Genomic DNA, 22429 nt, shown 5'->3' on the forward strand with positions numbered 1-22429 from the left:
ATAATATGGTATATTTCACTAGGACACTACACATCACATTAATAATATGGTATATTTCACTAGGACACTACACATCACATTAATAATATAGTATATTTCACTAGGACACTACACATCACATTAATAATATGGTATATTTCACTAGGACACTACACATCACATTAATAATATGGTATTTTCACTAGGACACTACACATCACATTAATAATATAGTATATTTCACTAGGACACTACACATCACATTAATAATATGGTATATTTCACTAGGACACTACACATCACATTAATAATATGGTATATTTCACTAGGACACTACACATCACATTAATAATATGGTATATTTCACTAGGACACTACACATCACATTAATAATATGGTATATTTCACTAGGACACTACACATCACATTAATAATATGGTATATTTCACTAGGACACATCACATTAATAATATGGTATATTTCACTAGGACACCACACATCACATTAATAATATGGTATATTTCATTAGGACACATCACATTAATAATATGGTATATTTCACTAGGACACTACACATCACATTAATAATATGGTATATTTCACTAGAACACTACACATCACATTAATAATATGGTATATTTCACTAGGACACTACACATCACATTAATAATATGGTATATTTCACTAGGACACTACACATCACATTAATAATATGGTATATTTCACTAGGACACTACACATCACATTAATAATATGGTATATTTCACTAGGACACTACACATCACATTAATAATATGGTATATTTCACTAGGACACTACACATCACATTAATAATATAGTATAATTCACTAGGACATATCCCATTGATAATATAGTATAATTCACTAGGACACATCCTATTGATAATATAGTATAATTCACTAGGACACTACACATCACATTAATAATATAGTATATTTCACTAGGACACTACACATCACATTAATAATATAGTATATTTCACTAGGACACTACACATCACATTAATAATATGGTATATTTCACTAGGACACTACACATCACATTCATACTATAGTATATTTCACTAGGACACTACACATCACATTAATAATATGGTATATTTCACTAGGACACTACACATCACATTAATAATATGGTATATTTCACTAGGACACTACATATCACATTAATAATATGGTATATTTCACTAGGACACTACATATCACATTAATAATATGGTATATTTCACTAGGACACTACACATCACATTAATAATATAGTATATTTCACTAGGACACTACACATCACATTCATACTATAGTATATTTCACTAGGACACTACACATCACATTAATAATATGGTATATTTCACTAGGACACTACACATTACATTAATAATATGGTATATTTCACTAGGACACTACACATCACATTAATAATATGGTATATTTCACTAGGACACTACACATCACATTAATAATATGGTATATTTCACTAGGACACTACACATCACATTAATAATATAGTATATTTCACTAGGACACTACACATCACATTAATAATATGGTATATTTCACTAGGACACTACACATCACATTAATAATATGGTATATTTCACTAGGACACTACACATCACATTAATAATATGGTATATTTCACTAGGACACTACACATCACATTAATAATATGGTATATTTCACTAGGACACTACACATCACATTAATAATATGGTATATTTCACTAGGACACATCACATTAATAATATGGTATATTTCACTAGGACACTACACATCACATTAATAATATGGTATATTTCACTAGGACACATCACATTAATAATATGGTATATTTCACTAGGACACTACACATCACATTAATAATATGGTATATTTCACTAGGACACTACACATCACATTAATAATATGGTATATTTCACTAGGACACTACACATCACATTAATAATATGGTATATTTCACTAGGACACATCCCATTGATACTATACTATAATTCACTAGGACACATCCCATTGATACTATTGTATAATTTACTAGGACACATCCCATTGATACTATAGTATAATTCAAGGTGTTTGTTTACTCTTGTATTCCAGCCTGAAGCCGGCAGCAGACACGCTGATGTCAGAGAAGAAGTGGAGGTAGAGCTGGTTGGACGTGCTGTTCAGGAGAGCCGGGACCGTCGTTCCTGCAGGGGCAGACCGATAGTACTCTTCATCAACACATTCACCTCTTCATCAAGCCGTATTAATCTGACAGTGGTTATAGTAGGAGGACAGACGATGTCATACCGCTTGTAAAAACAGATAGGCGTTCATTCATAATGACGCGTGTTTCATGAAAGAGAGATTTAACAGAGCAGGTCAACTGGGGAGGCAGGTAGCCTAGTGGTTAGAGTGTTAGGCTAGTAACCAGCAGGTAGCCTAGTGGTTAGAGTGTTGGACTAGTAACCAGCAGGTAGCCTAGTGGTTAGAGTGTTGGGCCAGTAACCAGCAGGTAGCCTAGTGGTTAGAGTGTTGGACTAGTAACCAGCAGGTAGCCTAGTGGTTAGAGAGTTGGACTAGTAACCGAAAAGGTTGCTGGATTGAATCCCCGAGCTGACGAGGTAAAAATCTGTCGTTCTGTCCCTGAACAAGGCAGTTAACCCACCCTTCCCCAGTAGAACGTCATTGTAAATAAGAATTTGTTCTTAACCTGTTGGGGATGGGGGCGCTGTTTAGACTATTTATGCTAATGTGGCTAATTTTTTAAACGGCTTCCCACAAAATCCTTGATCGTACAATATGCATATTATTATTATTATTGGATAGAAAACAGTCTATAGTTTCTATAGGAGTTGAAATTTTGTCTCTAAGTGGAACAGAGCCCATTCTACAGCAATTTCCCTGACATGGAGTCAGATTTGAGAAACGTTGGCCACTTTTCTGAAGTCATTTAAACGGGCACTGTCGTTGCTATGACTATACGGACACTTCTTACGTCTTCCCCTGGATGCCTTTACGTGATGACGATTCCAACGGGCTCGATTGCTCGTTCACAGGCCCTACAAATGAAAAAAACCTTTAGCTAGCAAGTCTTTTCTTGCTGCGTAACGCGCGTGGAAGACACCGACCCTCTCCTGTTCCAAGCATTAGTTTAGCCTGTTATATTTCTCCGGTCATCTTTTCACTCGTTATAGGAGTTACAAACATCACAAAGTAGTTAATTTAAAGCGTTTTATAGCAATTTATATCCGTTTAGTGCGATTTTGTGACATTTATTTTTGCAACGATGTGAAAAGTTGGACACGCTTTTCAGTTCATCCCGAACGTAGTTGACATTTCCACATGGCAAGAGGACAGCTTTCCACCAAAAGACGATTTCTCCCAAGAAAGGATCCTTTGCCCAAGATACTGATGGAAGAACAGCTCAAGGTAGGACATTTTTATTATGATAAATCGTGTTTCTGTCGAAACATTTTAGTGGCTTAGGACGCCATGTTTTTTGACGTAGCTTCGCTTGGCGCAAACTGTATTGAAAAGTAAGGATAAATTAAAAAATGTAATAACGCAATTGTATTAAGAATTAAATTGTCTATCAATCCCTGTCCACCCTATATTTTTTAGTCACGTTTATGAGTATTTATGTATAAGAGTAGATCACTGTCTAAGTGGCGCAAGGACAAATTCTGACCAGCCGAGTTACATTTCACATTGTCTAACCATGATTTTGGTGGCTAAATATAAACATTTTCGATCAAACTGTATATGCATGTTGTAATGTGATGTTACAGGAGTGTCATCGGAAGAATTCTGAGAAGGTTAGTGAAAAAATTAATATCTTTTGGCGATGTTGACTTTTATCGCTCACTTTGGCTAGAATCAATGCTGGGCTGCTAATTGCTATGTGCTAAGCTAATATAACGATTTATTGTGTTTTCGCTGTAAGACACTTAGAAAATCTGAAATATTGTCTGTATTCACAGGATCTGTGTCTTTCGATTCGTGTATGCTGTGTATTTTTACGAAATGTTTGATGATTAGTAGTTAGGTAAACACGTTGCTCATTGTAATTATTCTAGTCCATTTGTGATGGTGGGTGCAATTGTAAACTATGCCATATACCTGAAATATGCACTTTTTTCTAACAAAACCTATCCCATACCATAAATATGTTATCAGACTGTCATCTAATGAGTTTTTTTGTTGGTTAGGGGCTATAAATATCTTAGTTTAGCCGAATTGGTGATGGCTACTGGTGTTGGTGGACAAATAAAAGATGGTGGAATATGCTAATGTGTTTTTAGGTAATAGATGTACATCTTTACATATTGTGTCTTCCCTGTAAAACATTTTAAAAATCGGAAATGTTGACTGGATTCATAAGATCTGTGTCTTTCATTAGCTGTATTGGACTTTAATGTGTGAAAGTTAAATATTTTAAAAAAATATTTTTTTTGAATTTCGCGGCACTGGTTTTTCAGTGGGGGGGGGGGGGGTGTGCCGCTAGCGCCACGCTGATCCTAGACAGGTTAACTGACTTGCCTCGTTAAATAAAGGTAAAATATAACATCTATTGATATTTGTCACATGCGTCGAATATAACAGGTATAGACTTTACAGTGAACTGATTACTGAAGACGGAGTACAGGACTGATGGAATCCTTGGCTTCGGTTCAGACTTCCTGGTTCGACTACACCCTGGTCACATGGCCTGCTCTGAATCACTCTGATTGGCTTATTCGTCTTAACACCATGGTGAAGTTTTCATCTGGCATCTGTGATTCCTGTGTGTTTCTCCATACGAAACAATTTAAAACCTGGTCTCATTCCAAAATGAGAAACACAGGGAAGAGCTCTATAGTATCGTTATATGATGAGGTTAAACTTTAACAGAGGATAAACTAATGAGTCACTTGATCTCTAAAATAAATCTTTAAAATAAACCTTTTCAACAATACACATCCTAATGCCTCTCCTCTCGTTGAGCTCAGTATTGATACACTCAACAGTCCGTAACGCAGATCAATAGTGACTTGCTGCTGCTCTCTGTTTCCACTATTGAGTAGCAGAGTAACGGGTCACGGTGGGTTACTCACCGGTAACGGACAGGCTGTGATGGTAGTACTGAGCAACTCAGGAGACATTTGGTGGTTTTGAAAAAGGCATTAACTTAACCATCCCCACCGAAGCTAAACAGCAAGGTGAAACACTCCACCAACACACAGAGAAAGAGAAAGAGAGAAAGAGAGGAAGAGACAGAAAGAAAGAGGAAAGGAGCGAGAGACTCGCCTGAGAAGCTGCCCAGCATGGTGTCACTGTTGTCTCCTCCATCAAACACCTCTAGAGAATCCCAGTTCTGTTCAGTCACAAAACTGATCACCTGGATCTGAGGAGAGGAGAGAAAGAGGGGATTTGAGGAGAGGAGAGGTGAAGAGAGGAGAGGTGGAGGGAGGGGAGGTGAAGAGAGGAGAGGTGAAGAGAGAGGAGTAGAGGAGAGGTGAAGAGAGGAGAGGAGAGGTGAAGGGTGGAGAGAAGAAGAGAGGAGAGGTGAAGAGAGAGGAGTAGAGGAGAGGTGAAGAGAGGAGAGGAGAGGTGAAGGGTGGAGAGAAGAAGAGAGGAGAGGTGAAGGGAGGAGAGGAGAGGTGAAGAGAGGGGAGGAGAGGAGAGAGAAAGAAGGGACATGAGGAGAGGAGAGGTGAAGAGAGGAGAGGAGAGGTGAAGGGTGGAGAGAAGAAGAGAGGAGAGGTGAAGAGATGTCTCTTTACCCCATCCTCCTCTTTCTGTTTACTATCTCTCCTCTCTTCCCCCATCCTCCTCTATACTGTCATCTCTCCTCTTCCTCCATCCTCCTCTTTCTCCACAACCTCAACAAGAGCAAAGCAGAAAGCAGAGCATCAGAGATAGTGAAAATCAAGGGACCCACAAAGGGCTCCCAACGTGTCACTCCACGTTTTCTCTCCGTCCCAAATGTCTGTTTGGGAATCATACCTCATGTCATGTACTTGGCCCATTTTCCCCCAAAAAATCAAGTTGCATTTGTCACATGTGCTTCGTAAACAAAAGGTGAAGACTAACAGTGAAATGCTTACGGGCCCTTCCCAGCAATACAGAGAGAAAAAAAAAATATAGAAATCAATAATAACACAAGGGAGATATACACAGTGAGTAACGATAACTTGTCTGTGTACACGGGGTACCAGTACCGAGGCGAGGGGTATGATGTAATAACATGGCTATATACAGAAAGTACCAGGTAATAACATGGTTATATACAGGAAGTACCAGGTTATAACATGGTTATATACAGGTAGTACGAGGTAATAACATGGTTATATACAGGAAGTACCAGGTTATAACATGGCTATATACTGGAAGTACCAGGTAATAACAAGGCTATATACAGGAAGTACCAGGTAATAACATTATTATATACAGGAAGTACCAGTACTGAGTCAATGTGCAAGGGCTCTCTATGTATCTCTCTCTGTATCTCTCTCTCTGTATCTCTCTCTATCTGTATCTCTCTCTGTATCTCTCTCTCTCTCGCTCTGTATTTCTCTCTCTCTCTTTATCTCTCTCCTTATCTCTCTCTCCTTATCTCTCTCTCTGTGTCTCTCTCTGTGTTTCTATCTCTCTCTCTCTTTCTCTCTTTCTCTGTATTTCTCTCTGTATCTATCTCTTTGTATATCTCTCTCTGTATTTCTCTCTCTCTCTTTATCTCTCTCCTTATCTCTCTCTCTCTTTATCTCGCTCTCTGTATCTATCTCTGTATTTCTATCTTTATCTTTATCTCTTTATCTCTCTCTCTGTATCTCTCTCGCTGTATCTTTCTCTGTATCTCTCTCTCTGTATCTCTCTCTCTCTCTCTCTGTATCTCTCTCTCTCTCTCTGTGTATCTCTCTCTCTCTCTGTATCTCTCTCTCACTCTGTATCTCTCTCTCTCTCTGTATCTCTCTCTTTATCTCTCTCTCCTTATCTCTCTGTATCTCTCTCCCTCTCTTTATCTCTCTCTGTATCTCTCTACCGATGAGCCATCAAAATGTCAAAGCGTCAATACAGGACTAAGATTGAATCCTACAATACCAGCTATTACACTCGTCGGGTTCGTGGGCTATACTCGGCCTTGTCCCAGGATGGTAAGTTGGTAGTTGAAGATATCCCTCTAGTGGTGCAGGGGCTGTGCTTTGGCAAAGTGGGCGGGGTTATATCCTGACTGTTTGGCAGGGCCACAGTGTCTCTTGAACCCTCCTGTCTCAGCCTCCAGTATTTATGCTGCAATAGTTTATGTGTTCGGGGACTAGGGTCAGTCTGTTATATCTGGAGTATTTCTCCTGTCTTATCCGGTGTCCTGTGTGGATTTTAGTATGCTCCCTCTAATTCTCTCTCTCTCTCTCTCTCTGAAAAGGGCTTTAAAAAATAAATTTGATGGGTAGTGCCCACAAAGCTCATCACTAAGCTAAGACCCTGGGACTAAACACCTCCCTCCGCAGCTGGATCCTGGACTTCCTGACGGGCCACCCCCCAGGTGGTAAGGGTAGGCAACAACACATCTGCCATGCTGATCTTTAACACGGGGACCCCTCAGGGGTGTGTGCTCAGTCCCCTCCTGTACTCCCTGTTCACCCACGACTGCGTGGCCAAACACGACTCCAACACCATCATTAAGTTTGCTGACGAAACAACAGTGGTAGGCCTGGTCACCGGCAGCGATGAGACAGCCTATAAGGAGGTCAGAGACCTGGCAGTGTGGTGCCAGGACGACAACCTCTCCCTCAATGTGATCAAGACAAAGGAGCTGATCGTGGACTACAGGAAAAGGTGGGCTGAACAGGGCCCCATTAACATCGACAGGGCTGTAGTGGAGCAGGTTGAGAGCTTCAAGTTCCTTGGTGTCCATCACCAACAAACTAACATGGTCCAAACACACCAAGACAGCCGTGAAGAGGACACGACAAAACCATTTCCCCCTCAGGAAACTAAAAAGATATGGCATGGGTCCCCAGATCCTCAAAAAGTTCTACAGCTTCACCATCGAGGGCATCCTGACCGGTTGCATCACCACCTGGTATGGCAACTGCTCGGCATCTGACTGTAAGGTGCTACAGAGGGTAGTGCGTACGGCCCAGTACATCACTGGGGCCAAGCTTCCTACCATCCAGGACCTCTACACTAAGCGGTGTCAGAGGAAGGCCCTAAAAATTGTCAAAAGGCTCCAGTCACCAAAGTCATAGACTCTTCTCTCTGCTACCGCACAGAAAGCGGTACCGGAGTGCCAAATCTAGGTCCAAGAGGCTTCTAAACATCTTCTACTCACAAGCCATAAGACTGCTGAACAATTCATGAAATGGCCACCCAGATTATTTATATTGACACCCCGCCCTATGATTTTACACTGCTGATACTTACTGCTTATTATCTATGCATAGTCACTTTACCCCCTACATCAAATCAAATTGTATCTGTCACATACACATATTTGTTGCGGGTGTAGAGAAATGCTTGTGTTTCTGGCTCCAACAGTGCAGTAATATCTAACAATTCACAACAATACACACACATCTAAAAGTAAAATAATTGAACTAAGAAATATAAACATTAGGATGAGCAATGTCTGAGTGGCATTGGAATAGAATACAGTAGAAAATAATACAGTAGAATAGAATACAGTAGAATATAATACAGTGGAATAGAATACAGTAGACTAGAATACAGTAGAATAGAATACAGTAGAATAGAATACAGTAGACTAGAATACAGTAGAATAGAATACAGTGGAATAGAATACAGTAGAATAGAATACAGTAGAATAGAATATAGTAGACTAGAATACAGTAGAATAGAATACAGTGGAATATAATACAGTAGAATAGAATACAGTAGAATAGAATACAGTGGAATAGAATACAGTGGAATAGAATACAGTAGAATAGAATACAGTAGACTAGAATACAGTAGAATAGAATACAGTATATGCATATGAAATGCGTAAAGCAGTATGTTAACATTATTAAAGTGACCAGTGATTCCATGTCTATGAATATTGGGCAGCAGCCTCTGAGGTGCAGGGCTGAGTAACCCGGGTGGTAGCCGGCTAGTGAAGGTTATTTAACATTCAGATGGCCCTGAGATAGAAGCTGTTTTTCAGTATCTCGGTCCCCGCTTTGATGCACCTGTACTGGCCTCGCCTTCTGGATGATAGCGGGGTGAACAGGCAGTGGCTCGGGTGGTTGTTGTCCTCGATGATCTTCTTGGCCTTCCTGTGACATCGGGCGGTGTAGTTGTCCTGGAGGGTGCCACCGGTGATGCGTTGGGCGGACCTCACCACCCTCTGGAGAGCCCAATAGGATGCTCTCAATTGTGCATCTGTAAAAGTGTGTGATTGTCTTAGCGGCCAAGACAACTTGGGCCCCTTCTTCACCACACTGTCTGTGTTGATGGACCATTTCAGATCGTCAGTGATGTGTACGCCGAGGATCTTGAAGCTTTTCACCTTCTCCACTGCTGTCCGTCAATGTGGAAAGGGGCGTGCTCCCTCTGCTCCTGAATTCCACGATCAGTGCCTTCATTTTGTTGACGTTGAGTGTGAGGTTATTTTCCTGGCACCACTCCGCCAGGGCCCTCACCTCCTCCCTGCTGTCTGGTCCCTGTTGGTAATCAGACCTACTACTGTTGTGTCGTCTGCAAACTTGATGATTGAGTTGAAGGCGTGTGTGGCTGCGCAGTCATGGGTGAACAGGGATGTACAGGAGGGGGCTGAGCACTCTACCTTGTGGGGCCCCAGTGTTGAGGATCAGCAAAGTTTTAGGTGTTGTTTCCTACCTTCACCACCAGGGGGCGGCCCGTCAGGAAGTCCAGGACCCAGTTTCACAGGGCGGGGGTCAAACCCAGGACCTCGACTTAATGATGAGCTACTATGGTACTATGGTGTTGAAGGCTGAGCTGTAATCAATAAACACCATTCTTACATAAGGTATCCCTCTTGTCCAGATGGGATAGGGCAGTGCAATGGCAATTGCAACGCCTGGGGTAAGCAAATTGAAGTTTGTCTAGGAAGGTAGAGGCAATATGATCCTTAACTAGCCTCTCAAAGCACTTCATGATGACAGAAGTGAGTGCTACGGGGCAATAGTCATTTAGTTCAGTTACTTTTGCTTTCTTGGATACAGGAACAATGGTGGACATCTTGAAGCAAGTGAGGACAACAGACTGGGATAGGGAAAGATTGAATATGTCTGTAAACACCCCAGCCAGCTGATCTGCGCATGCTCTGAGGACGCAGCTAGCGATGCCGTCTGGGCCGGCAGCCTTGCGAAGATTAACACACTTAAATGTCTTATTCATGTCGGCCATGGAGAACGAGAGCCCGCGTCAATGGCACTGTGTTATCCTCAAAGAAGTTGTTTAGCTTGTCTGGGATGTCGTTGAATTGTGACTCCACTTTGTCTCTGTACTGACGCTGTGCCTGTTTCATTGCCTTACGGAGGGAATAACTGCACTGTTTGTATTCAACCTGTCACGTTCCTGACCTTATTTTCCTTTGTTTAGCTTTGTTTAGTTGGTCAGGACGTGAGCTGGGTGGGCAGTCTATGTTGTTTGTTTCTATGTTTAGTTTCATTGTTAATTAGCCTTATATGGTTCTCAATCAGGGGCAGGTGTTTGACGTTTCCTCTGATTGAGAACCATATTAAGGTAGCCTGTTCACACCGTTTGTTTGTGGGTGATTGTCTTCCGTGTCTGTGTATGTACCACACGGGACTGTTTCGTTTGTTTAGTCTGTTCCTGTTCGTGCGTTCTTCGTGTTATGTAAGTTCTCATGTCCAGGTCGGTCTACGTCGTTTTATTGTTTTTTGTAATTTCTCAAGTGTACTTCGTGTTCGTCTTGTCTGAATAAATTCATCATGTCTTCACAACACGCTGCGTTTTGGTCCGATCCAGGCGATCTCAGACGAGGAGGAGAACAATCGTTACACAACTATATTTCCCAGTCACCTTGCCCTGGTTAAATGCGGTGGTTTGCTCTTCCAGATTAGTGTGAATGCTGCCATCTATCCACGGTTTCTGGTTTGGGTTTTAATAGTCACAGTGGGAACAACATCCCCTATACACTTCCTGATGAACTCAGTCACCGTGTCCGTGTATACGTCAATGTTATTCTCAGAGGCTACCCGGAAGATGTCCCAGTCCACATGATCAAACAATCTTGAAGCATGGATTCCGATTGGTCAGACCAGCATTGAATAGACCTTAGCATTGGTACTTCCAGTTTGAGTTTCTGCCTATAGGAAGGGTGGAGCAAAAATGGAGTTGAGATATGATTTGCCTAAGGGAGGGACGGCCTTGTAGGCATCCAGGAAGAGAGAATAGGAGTGGTTGAGTGTTTTACCAGCGAAATAACATGGTTATTATTATAACATGGTTACAGGAAGTACTACAATCAATGTGTTGATAGAACTTTGGTAGCATTTTCCTCAGATATGATTTGTTAAAATCCCCAGCTACAATAAATGTTTCCTCAGGATATGTGGTTTCCAGTTTGCATAAAGTCCAGTGTTGTTCCTTGAGGGCTGTCGTGGTGTCGGTTTGAAGGGGAATATACACGGCTGTGACTATAACTGAAGGGAATTCTCTTGGGAGGTAATACGGTCGGCCTTTGATTGTGAGGTTTTCTAGGTCACAAAAGGACTTGAGTGTCTGTAAATTTTCACAATCACACCATGAGTCGTTATTTATGAAACATACACCACCCGCCTTCTTCTTCCTGGAGACTTCTTTATTCCTGTCTGTACTGAGAACCCAGCTGGATGTATGGATGGGGACAGGATATCCGGAGATTCCATGAAACAGAGTATGTTACAGTCACTGCTGTATCTCTGGAAGGAGATCCTCGCCCTGAGCATGTCTATTTTATTGTCCAGAGACTAAACGTTAGCAAGTAATATACTCGGAAGAGGTGGATGGTGAGTTGGACAAGAAGTCCCCACCGAATATCACTTTTTCCGCCGGCTTGGAGCAGCCTCTAGTATGAATTAAATTGCCCAATTCGGGAAAGTCATATGCATGTACAAATTACTTCAACTAACCTGTAGGCCCACACAATGACTCGGTACCGGTACATACTATATATAGCCTTGTTATTGTCATGTAATTTTCTTATTTAGTAAATATTTTCTTAACTCTATTTCTTGAACTGCATTGTTGGTTAGGGGGCTTGTAAGTAAGCATTTCACGGTAAGTTCTACACCTGTTGTATTCAGAATGTGTGACAAATACAATGTGATTTGATGGTGTGCCTAATGTAATTAACTGTGGAGATGTTAAAATGCAGCTCTGATTATTATCTCTCTCGCTCCTCAACCCCTGGGCATAAAAGCTTCTTCCCCCACAAAACCACTATCTCTATTTCTCTAAAGACGGTCTGTACTACTGGCGTGTTATCAAAATGCAGGACATAGGGCCAAGACTGTACAGAAACAATAAGATATTAAAATCACCTAGAATTAGAGGAGAGACGAAGGGCCAAGACTGTACAGAAACAACATATTAAAATCACCTAGAATTAGAGGAGAGACGAAGGGCCAAGACTGTACAGAAACAGGAAGATATTAAAATCACCTAGAATTAGAGGAGAGACGAAGGGCCAAGACTGTACAGAAACAACAAGATATTACAATCACCTAGAAGTAGAGGAGAGACGAAGGGCCAAGACTGTAGAGAAACAACAAGATATTACAATCACCTAGAATTAGAGGAGAGACGAAGGGCCAAGACTGTAGAGAAACAACAAGATATTACAATCACCTAGAATTAGAGGAGAGACGAAGGGCCAAGACTGTAGAGAAACAACAAGATATTACAATCACCTAGAATTAGAGGAGAGACGAAGGGCCAAGACTGTAGAGAAACAACAAGATATTACAATCACCTAGAATTAGAGGAGAGACGAAGGGCCAAGACTGTACAGAAACAACAAGATATTACATTCACCTAGAAGTAGAGGAGAGACGAAGGGCCAAGACTGTACAGAAACAACAAGATATTACAATCACCTAGAATTAGAGGAGAGACGAAGGGCCAAGACTGTAGAGAAACAACAAGATATTACAATCACCTAGAATTAGAGAGACGAAGGGCCAAGACTGTAGAGAAACAACAAGATATTACAATCACCTAGAATTAGAGGAGAGACGAAGGGCCAAGACTGTAGAGAAACAACAAGATATTACATTCACCTAGAAGTAGAGGAGAGACGAAGGGCCAAGACTGTAGAGAAACAACAAGATATTACAATCACCTAGAATTAACACAGGGAATAGAAGCTAGTAACAACATGATATCAAATCACATAATTCCCTCCCTGTAGTCTGGGGATGAGAGCGGCTTTAGTTGACCAAACACTGCACATCCCAAACGACACGCTATTCACTACACACTGCACTAATTTTGACCTAAGGGGTAGCAGTGCACTATATAGGGATTAGGGTGCAGTTTTGGACTCATCTCTCTCTCTCTTCAAAAGGTTTTATTGGCATGGGAAACAGACAAACAAAAAGAGAATTTAACGATAACAGTAAATATTACACTCACAAAGAATAAAGACATTTCAAATGTCATAGTATGTCAATATACAGTACAGTGTTGTAACACTGTGCAAATAGTTAAAGTACAAAAGGGAAAATAAATCACCATAATTATGGATTGTATTTACAATGGGATTTGTTCTTCACTGGTTGCCCTTTGCTTGTGGCAACAGGTTACAAATCTTGCTGCTGTGATGGTACACTGTGGTATTTCACCCAGTAGATATGGGAGTTTATCACAAATTGATTTGTTTTCTAATTCTTTGTGGATCTGTGTAATCTGAGGGAAATATGTGTCTCTAATATGGTCATACATTGGGCAGGAGGTTAGGAAGTGCAGCTCAGTTTCCACCTCATTTTGTGGGCAGTGTGCACATAGCCTGTCTTCTCTTGAGAGCCAGGTCTGCCTACGGCGGCCTTTCTCAATAGCAAGGCTATGCTCACTGAGTCTGTACATAGTCAAAGCTTTCCTTAAGTTTGGGTCAGTCACAGTGGTCAGGTATTCTGCCACTGTGTACTCTCTGTTTAGGGCCAAATAGCATTCTAGTTTGCTCAGTTTTTTTGTTAATTCTTTCCAATGTGTCAAGTAATTATCTTTTTGTTTTCTCATGATTTGGTTGGGTCTAATTGTGTTGCTGTCCTGGGGCTCTGTGGGGTGTGTTTGTGTTTTGTGAACAGAGCCCCAGGACCATCTTGCTTCGGGGACTCTTCTCCAGGTTCATCTCTCTGTAGGTGATGGCTTCGTTATGGATGGTTTGGGAATCGCATTTGTGGTCCCATTTGCCTACTTTCCTTTGAGATCTTAAAAAATATATATGTTGTGATACTCTCATCTTGTAGTATAAGTACATAACTGTTTATAACACTTCAAATGCATGTCACTTTAGGACACCGACAGTAAAATGTTACCGAGGTGTGAAGACGGCAGTAGCTTGTCTTCAGAACACTTTTGATTTACAAAAATGTTTGAAAAACGTGTTGGTGACTCATATAAACTCAGTCAAACACTTTTTTTTTGTCCTGATATGTTTTTGGGGGGTGACAGCCAGAACACAGACAGTGGAAGAACCGTGGGGTGTGGACGGATGCGGACTTCTAATGCATCAACTAGGTGTAAAATCCAGACTGACTTCAGATAACCTTTGAACCTTTGACCTTTGATGAATAAAAGCATCTGATAAACAGAGAGACTCATTAAAAGCTTGTAGAGGACTGTCGCTGTATTAAATATCTAGAGGACAGTCTAGAGGACTGTCGCTGTATTAAATATCTAGAGGACACTCTAGAGGATGGTCTAGAGGACAGTCTAGAGGACTGTCGCTGTATTAAATATCTAGCGGACACTCTAGAGGACAGTCTAGAGGGCAGTCTAGAGGAAAGTCTAGATGACAGTCTAGCGGACAGTTTAGAGGACAGTCTAGAGGACTGTCGCTGTATTAAATATCTAGAGGACAGTCTAGAGGACAGTCTAGAGGACTGTCGCTGTATTAAATATCTAGAGGACAGTCTAGAGGACGGTCTAGAGGACAGTCTAGCGGACAGTCTAGCGGACAGTCTAGAGGACAGTCTAGAGGACAGTCTAGAGGACGGTCTAGAGGACTGTCGCTGTATTAAATATCTAGAGGACACTCTAGAGGATGGTCTAGAGGACAGTCTAGAGGACGGTCTAGAGGACTGTCGCTGTATTAAATATCTAGAGGACAGTCTAGAGGACGGTCTAGAGGACTGTCGCTGTATTAAATATCTAGCGGACACTCTAGAGGATGGTCTAGAGGACAGTCTAGAGGACGGTCTAGAGGACTGTCGCTGTATTAAATATCTAGAGGACAGTCTAGAGGACGGTCTAGAGGACTGTCGCTGTATTAAATATCTAGAGGACAGTCTAGAGGACAGTCTAGAGGACTGTCGCTGTATTAAATATCTAGAGGACAGTCTAGAGGACAGTCTAGAGGACAGTCTAGAGGACAGTCTAGCGGACAGTCTAGAGGACAGTCTAGATGACAGTCTAGATGACAGTCTAGCGGGCAGTCTAGAGGACAGTCTAGAGGACAGTCTAGAGGACTGTCTAGAGGACAGTCTAGCGGACAGTCTAGAGGACAGTCTAGAGGACAGTCTAGAGGACTGTCTAGAGGACAGTCTAGAGGACAGTCTAGCGGACAGTCAGTCTAGCCGACAGTCTAGAGGACAGTCTAGAGGACAGTCTAGAGGACAGTCTAGAGAACAGTCTAGCAGACAGTCTAGAGGACAGTCTAGAGGACAGTCTAGTGGACAGTCTAAAGGACAGTCTAGCGGACAGTCTAGCGGACAGTCTAGAGCACAGTCTAGCGGGCAGTCTAGCGGACAGTCAGAGCACAGTCTAGCGGGCAGTATAGCGGACAGTCTAGAGGACAGTCTAGAGGACTGTCTAGAGGACTGTCTAGAGGACAGTCTAGAGGACTGTCTAGAGGACAGTCTGGAGGACAGTCTAGAGGGCAGTCTAGAGGACAGTCTAGAGGACAGTCTAGCGGACAGTCTAGAGGACAGTCTAGCGGACAGCCTAGATGACAGTCTAGAGGGCAGTCTAGAGGGCAGTCTAGATGACAGTCTAGAGGGCAGTCTAGATGACAGTCTAGAGGGCAGTCTAGATGGCAGTCTAGAGGGCAGTCTAGATGACAGTCTAGAGGACAGTCTAGAGGACAGTCTAGAGGACAGTCTAGAGGACAGTCTAGTGGACAGTCTAGTGGACAGTCTAGAGGGCAGTCTAGAGGACAGTCTAGCGGACAGTCTAGATGACAGTCTAGAGGGCAGTCTAGATGACAGTCTAGAGGACAGTCTAGAGGGCAGTCTAGATGACAGTCTAGAGGGCAGTCTAGATGACAGTCTAGAGGACTGTCTAGAGGACAGTCTAGCGGGCAGTCTAGAGGACAGTCTAGAGGACATTCTAGAGGACTGTCTAGAGGACAGTCTAGAGGACAGTCTAGCGGACAGTCAGTCTAGCTGACAGTCTAGAGGAGAGTCTAGATGACAGTCTAGAGGACAGTCTAGAGGACAGTCTAGAGCACAGTCTAGAGGACAGTCTAGAGGACAGTCTAGCAGACAGTCTAGATGACAGTCTAGATGACAGTCTAGAGGACAGTCTAGCGGACAGTCTAGAGGACAGTCTAGAGGACAGTCTAGCGGACAGTCTAGAGCACAGTCTAGCGGGCAGTCTAGAGGACTGTCTTGAGGACTGTCTTGAGGACAGTCTAGAGGACTGTCTAGAGGACAGTCTAGAGGACAGTCTAGAGGGCAGTCTAGAGGACAGTCTAGAGGACAGTCTAGCGGACAGTCTAGAGGGCAGTCTAGAGGACAGTCTAGCGGACAGTCTAGATGACAGTCTAGAGGGCAGTCTAGATGACAGTCTAGAGGACAGTCTAGAGGGCAGTCTAGAGGGCAGTCTAGATGACAGTCTAGCGGGCAGTCTAGCGGACAGTCTAGAGGACAGTCTAGAGGACTGTCTAGAGGACAGTCTAGCTGACAGTCTAGATGACAGTCTAGATGACAGTCTAGATGACGGTCTAGCGGGCAGTCTAGCGGGCAGTCTAGAGGACAGTCTAGAGGACAGTCTAGAGGACAGTCTAGAGGACTGTCTAGTGGACAGTCTAGAGGACTGTCTAGAGGACAGTCTAGAGGACAGTCTAGCGGACAGTCAGTCTAGCTGACAGTCTAGAGGACAGTCTAGAGGACTGTCTAGAGGACAGTCTAGCGGACAGTCTAGAGGACAGTCTAGAGGACAGTCTAGAGGACTGTCTAGAGAAAGTCTAGAGGACAGTCTAGCGGACAGTCAGTCTAGCTGACAGTCTAGAGGACAGTCTAGATGACAGTCTAGAGGACAGTCTAGAGGACAGTCTAGAGCACAGTCTAGAGGACAGTCTAGAGGACAGTCTAGCGGACAGTCTAGAGGACAGTCTAGAGGGCAGTCTAGAGGACAGTCTAGAGGACAGTCTAGCGGACAGTCTAGAGGACAGTCTAGCGGACAGTCTAGATGACAGTCTAGAGGGCAGTCTAGATGGCAGTCTAGAGGACAGTCTAGAGGACAGTCTAGTGGACAGTCTAGAGGGCAGTCTAGAGGACAGTCTAGCGGACAGTCTAGATGACAGTCTAGAGGGCAGTCTAGATGACAGTCTAGAGGACAGTCTAGAGGGCAGTCTAGATGACAGTCTAGAGGGCAGTCTAGATGACAGTCTAGCGGGCAGTCTAGCGGACAGTCTAGAGGACAGTCTAGAGGACTGTCTAGAGGACAGTCTAGCTGACAGTCTAGATGACAGTCTAGATGACAGTCTAGATGACGGTCTAGCGGGCAGTCTAGAGGACAGTCTAGAGGACAGTCTAGAGGACAGTCTAGAGGACTGTCTAGAGGACTGTCTAGAGGACAGTCTAGAGGACAGTCTAGCGGACAGTCAGTCTAGCTGACAGTCTAGAGGACAGTCTAGAGGACAGTCTAGAGGACAGTCTAGATGACAGTCTAGAGGGCAGTCTAGAGGACAGTCTAGAGGACTGTCTAGAGGACAGTCTAGCAGACAGTCTAGAGGACAGTCTAGAGGACAGTCTAGAGGACTGTCTAGAGAAAGTCTAGAGGACAGTCTAGCGGACAGTCAGTCTAGCTGACAGTCTAGAGGACAGTCTAGATGACAGTCTAGAGGACAGTCTAGAGGACAGTCTAGAGCACAGTCTAGAGGACAGTCTAGAGGACAGTCTAGCGGACAGTCTAGAGGACAGTCTAGCAGACAGTCTAGCAGACAGTCTAGATGACAGTCTAGATGACAGTCTAGAGGACAGTCTAGAGGACAGTCTAGAGGACAGTCTAGAGGACAGTCTAGATGACAGTCTAGAGGACAGTCTAGAGGACAGTCTAGAGGACAGTCTAGAGGACAGTCTAGAGGACAGTCTAGCGGACAGTCAGTCTAGCTGACAGTCTAGAGGACAGTCTAGAGGACAGTCTAGATGACAGTCTAGAGGACAGTCTAGAGGACAGTCTAGAGGACAGTCTAGCGGACCGTCAGTCTAGCTGACAGTCTAGATGACAGTCTAGAGGACAGGCTAGAGGACAGTCTAGACAGTCGGAGATTCATACCTGTATTCCTGATCCTTCCGGGACCGTGATCTTCCAGACGCAGTTGAGGCTGTTTAGATAGGGCTCAGGAAAACCCGGAGACAGGATGGTGCCAGTCCGCTGGGTCAGATTACCTCCACATGGAACTGGGCAGGAGGAAGAGAGAGAGGGAGGGAAGAGGGACTGAGACTAACTGAAATAGCGAGAAAGGCACATAAAGATAGAGAGAGAAGAAAATGTACCCAAAAAATTCTCATTTAGAGAATGGAAATCTGAAATATCATGACATCACGAAAATGTGTAATGCAAGGCACACACAGTGGAAGACATTCAGTATCTGTGTTTCTCGTCTAACACAGTGGAAGACATTCTATATCTTCTAACCTAATGTTCCCTGCCTGCTGCCACAGGCTGATTAGCAGAACATCTGGTGTCTGCACTGGAGCACACAGGTCAACATCTGCCTCATCAGCGGGTTTCAAGGAGTGTGTGTGTGGCTAGCGTGTGCTTGTGTGTGATTGTGTGTGCTTGTGTGTGTGTGTGTGTGTGTGTGTGTGTGTGTGTGTGTGTGTGTGTGTGTGTGTGTGTGTGTGTGTGTGTGTGTGCGTGCGTGCGTGCGTGTGTGTATGACCCACAGCAGTACTGCCACCTGTGTGATCGCATGACTGCGTTTGGACTGGTTGCTAGGGTCAATGCGTTTGGACCGGTTGCTAGGGTGTCCTATCTATACGGGTGTGTCTGTGTGTCCTACCTATACAGGTGTGTCTGTGTGTCCTACCTATACAGGTGTGTCTGTGTGTCCTACCTATACAGGTGTGTCTCTGTGTCCTACCTATACAGGTGTGTCTCTGTGTCCTACCTATACAGGCGTGTCTCTGTGTCCTACCTATACAGGTGTATCTCTGTGTCCTACCTATACAGGTGTGTCTCTGTGTCCTACCTATACAGGTGTGTCTGTGTGTCCTACCTATACAGGTGTGTCTCTGTGTCCTACCTATACAGGTGTGTCTGTGTGTCCTACCTATACAGGTGTATCTCTGTGTCCTACCTGTACAGGTGTGTCTCTGTGTCCTACCTATTCGGGTGTGTCTCTGTGTCCTACCTATACAGGTGTGTCTGTGTGTCCTACCTATACAGGTGTGTCTCTCGGTCCTACCTATACAGGTGTGTCTCTGTGTCCTACCTATACAGGTGTGTCTGTGTGTCCTACCTATACAGGTGTGTCTCTGTGTCCTACCTGTACAGGTGTGTCCCTGTGTCCTACCTATACAGGTGTGTCTGTGTGTCCTACCTATACAGGTGTGTCTCTGTGTCCTACCTATACAGGTGTGTCTCTGTGTCCTACCTATACAGGTGTGTCTCTGTGTCCTACCTGTACAGGTGTGTCTCTGTGTCCTACCTGTACAGGTGTGTCTCTGTGTCCTACCTATACAGGTGTGTCTGTGTGTCCTACCTATACAGGTGTGTCACTGTGTCCTACCTATACAGGTGTGTCTGTGTGTCCTACCTATACAGGTGTGTCTCTGTGTCCTACCTTTACAGGTGTGTCTCTGTGTCCTACCTATACAGGCGTGTCTCTGTGTCCTACCTATACAGGTGTGTCCCTGTGTCCTACCTATACAGGTGTGTCTGTGTGTCCTACCTATACAGGTGTGTCTGTGTGTCCTACCTATACAGGTGTGTCTCTGTGTCCTACCTGTACAGGTGTGTCTCTGTGTCCTACCTATACAGGTGTGTCTCTGTGTCCTACCTATACAGGTGTGTCTGTGTGTCCTACCTGTACAGGTGTGTCTGTGTGTCCTACCTATACAGGTGTGTCTGTGTGTCCTACCTATACAGGTGTGTCTGTGTGTCCTACCTATACAGGTGTGTCTGTGTGTCCTACCTATACAGGTGTGTCTGTGTGTCCTACCTATACAGGTGTGTCTGTGTGTCCTACCTATACAGGTGTGTCTCTGTGTCCTACCTATACAGATGTGTCTGTGTGTCCTACCTATACAGGTGTGTCTGTGTGTCCTACCTATACAGGTGTGTCTCTGTGTCCTACCTATACAGGTGTGTCTGTGTGTCCTACCTATACAGGTGTGTCTCTGTGTCCTACCTATACAGGTGTGTCTCTGTGTCCTACCTATACAGGCGTGTCTCTGTGTCCTACCTGTACAGGTGTATCTCTGTGTCCTACCTATACAGGTGTGTCTCTGTGTCCTACCTATACAGGTGTGTCTGTGTGTCCTACCTATACAGGTGTGTCTCTGTGTCCTACCTATACAGGTGTGTCTCTGTGTCCTACCTATACAGGTGTGTCTCTGTGTCCTACCTGTACAGGTGTGTCTCTGTGTCCTACCTATACAGGTGTGTCTCTGTGTCCTACCTATACAGGTGTGTCTCTGTGTCCTACCTATACAGGTGTGTCTCTGTGTCCTACCTATACAGGTGTGTCTCTGTGTCCTACCTATACAGGTGTGTCTCTGTGTCCTACCTGTACAGGCGTGTCTCTGTGTCCTACCTATACAGGTGTGTCTCTGTGTCCTACCTGTACAGGCGTGTCTCTGTGTCCTACCTATACAGGTGTGTCTCTGTGTTCTACCTATACAGGTGTGTCTCTGTGTCCTACCTGTACAGGTGTGTCTCTGTGTCCTACCTATACAGGTGTGTCTCTGTGTCCTACCTGTACAGGCGTGTCTGTGTGTCCTACCTATAAAGGTGTGTCTGTGTGTCCTACCTATACAGGTGTGTCTGTGTGTCCTATCTATACAGGTGTGTCTGTGTGTCCTACCTATACAGGCGTGTCTCCATGTCCTACCTATACAGGCGTGTCTCTGTGTCCTACCTGTACAGGTGTGTCTCTGTGTCCTACCTGTACAGGTGTATCTCTGTGTCCTACCTATACAGCTGGGTACGGAGGAGTTCCAGTTAGCCAGGGCATTGGGGACAGTCAGACACTCTATGGCGGGGGATCCCTCCAATACGTATCCAGGGGAACACTCAAAGCGGATCACGGCTCCCACAGCAAAGCTGTTCCCCATCCTCCGCCCGTTCCTGGGCTCTGGGACTGAAGTGCACTGGGTGGCACTGGTCCTCGGCACCGCTGTAGAGGAAGAGAAGGAGAGTGTTGTCTGGGCACTGTAGCTTTACCAAGTACTGATTATCTAGGAGCCTGAGAGCCTGTAGTTAACCCTGTAGCACAGTTAACCCTCATAGTTAGAGACCTATAGGTAACCCTGTAGCACAGTTAACCCTCATAGTTAGAGACCTATAGTTAACTCTATAGTAGTTAACCCTCATAGTTAGAGATCTATAGGTAAATCTATAGCACAGTTAACCCTCATAGTTAGAGATCTATAGGTAAATCTATAGCACAGTTAACCCTCATAGTTAGAGATCTATAGGTAAATCTATAGCACAGTTAACCCTCATAGTTAGAGATCTATAGGTAAATCTATAGCACAGTTAACCCTCATAGTTAGAGATCTATAGGTAAATCTATAGCACAGTTAACCCTCATAGAAACAAAACTATATTTAAGGACACGGCACATACAAACACACACTTGAAGGCACGCACACACGCTTGCACACACACACACAGAGGCGCATACAAACACAGACACAGAAATAGATACACGAGCACACAGACACACACAAACACAGAGAAAGGTGGTGGAGGATTGGTACCGTGCTAGGGTACTCCTGTGCCTAAAAGCCCAGTCATCCATTATGTAGAGTAACAGGCCTGTTAGAACAGGCTGAGAGGGAAGCACAAAGGTACAGAGAGGAGAGAGATGTACTCCAGTGTGTGTGTGTGTG

The 22429-nt window shown here is 43.8% G+C and overlaps 1 protein-coding gene across 1 annotated transcript in view; it reads right to left on the minus strand.

Moving 5' to 3' along the window:
- The window catches only part of LOC129847340 (CUB and sushi domain-containing protein 2-like), a 76808-nt gene that overhangs the window by 53966 nt on the left and 413 nt on the right, over window positions 1-22429 (minus strand). Inside the window, exons 2-5 of the mRNA XM_055915105.1 lie at window positions 21508-21711; window positions 18645-18769; window positions 5265-5361; window positions 2078-2182 (exon numbers count right to left, since the gene is read on the minus strand). Of these exons, the coding sequence (XP_055771080.1) occupies window positions 2078-2182; window positions 5265-5361; window positions 18645-18769; window positions 21508-21649 (469 nt within the window). The 5' untranslated portion in view covers window positions 21650-21711. The remainder of the gene's footprint in view (window positions 1-2077; window positions 2183-5264; window positions 5362-18644; window positions 18770-21507; window positions 21712-22429) is intronic.

Source organism: Salvelinus fontinalis, unplaced genomic scaffold (genome assembly GCF_029448725.1).
Source record: "Salvelinus fontinalis isolate EN_2023a unplaced genomic scaffold, ASM2944872v1 scaffold_0785, whole genome shotgun sequence".
NCBI classification, from domain to species: Eukaryota; Metazoa; Chordata; class Actinopteri; order Salmoniformes; family Salmonidae; genus Salvelinus; species Salvelinus fontinalis.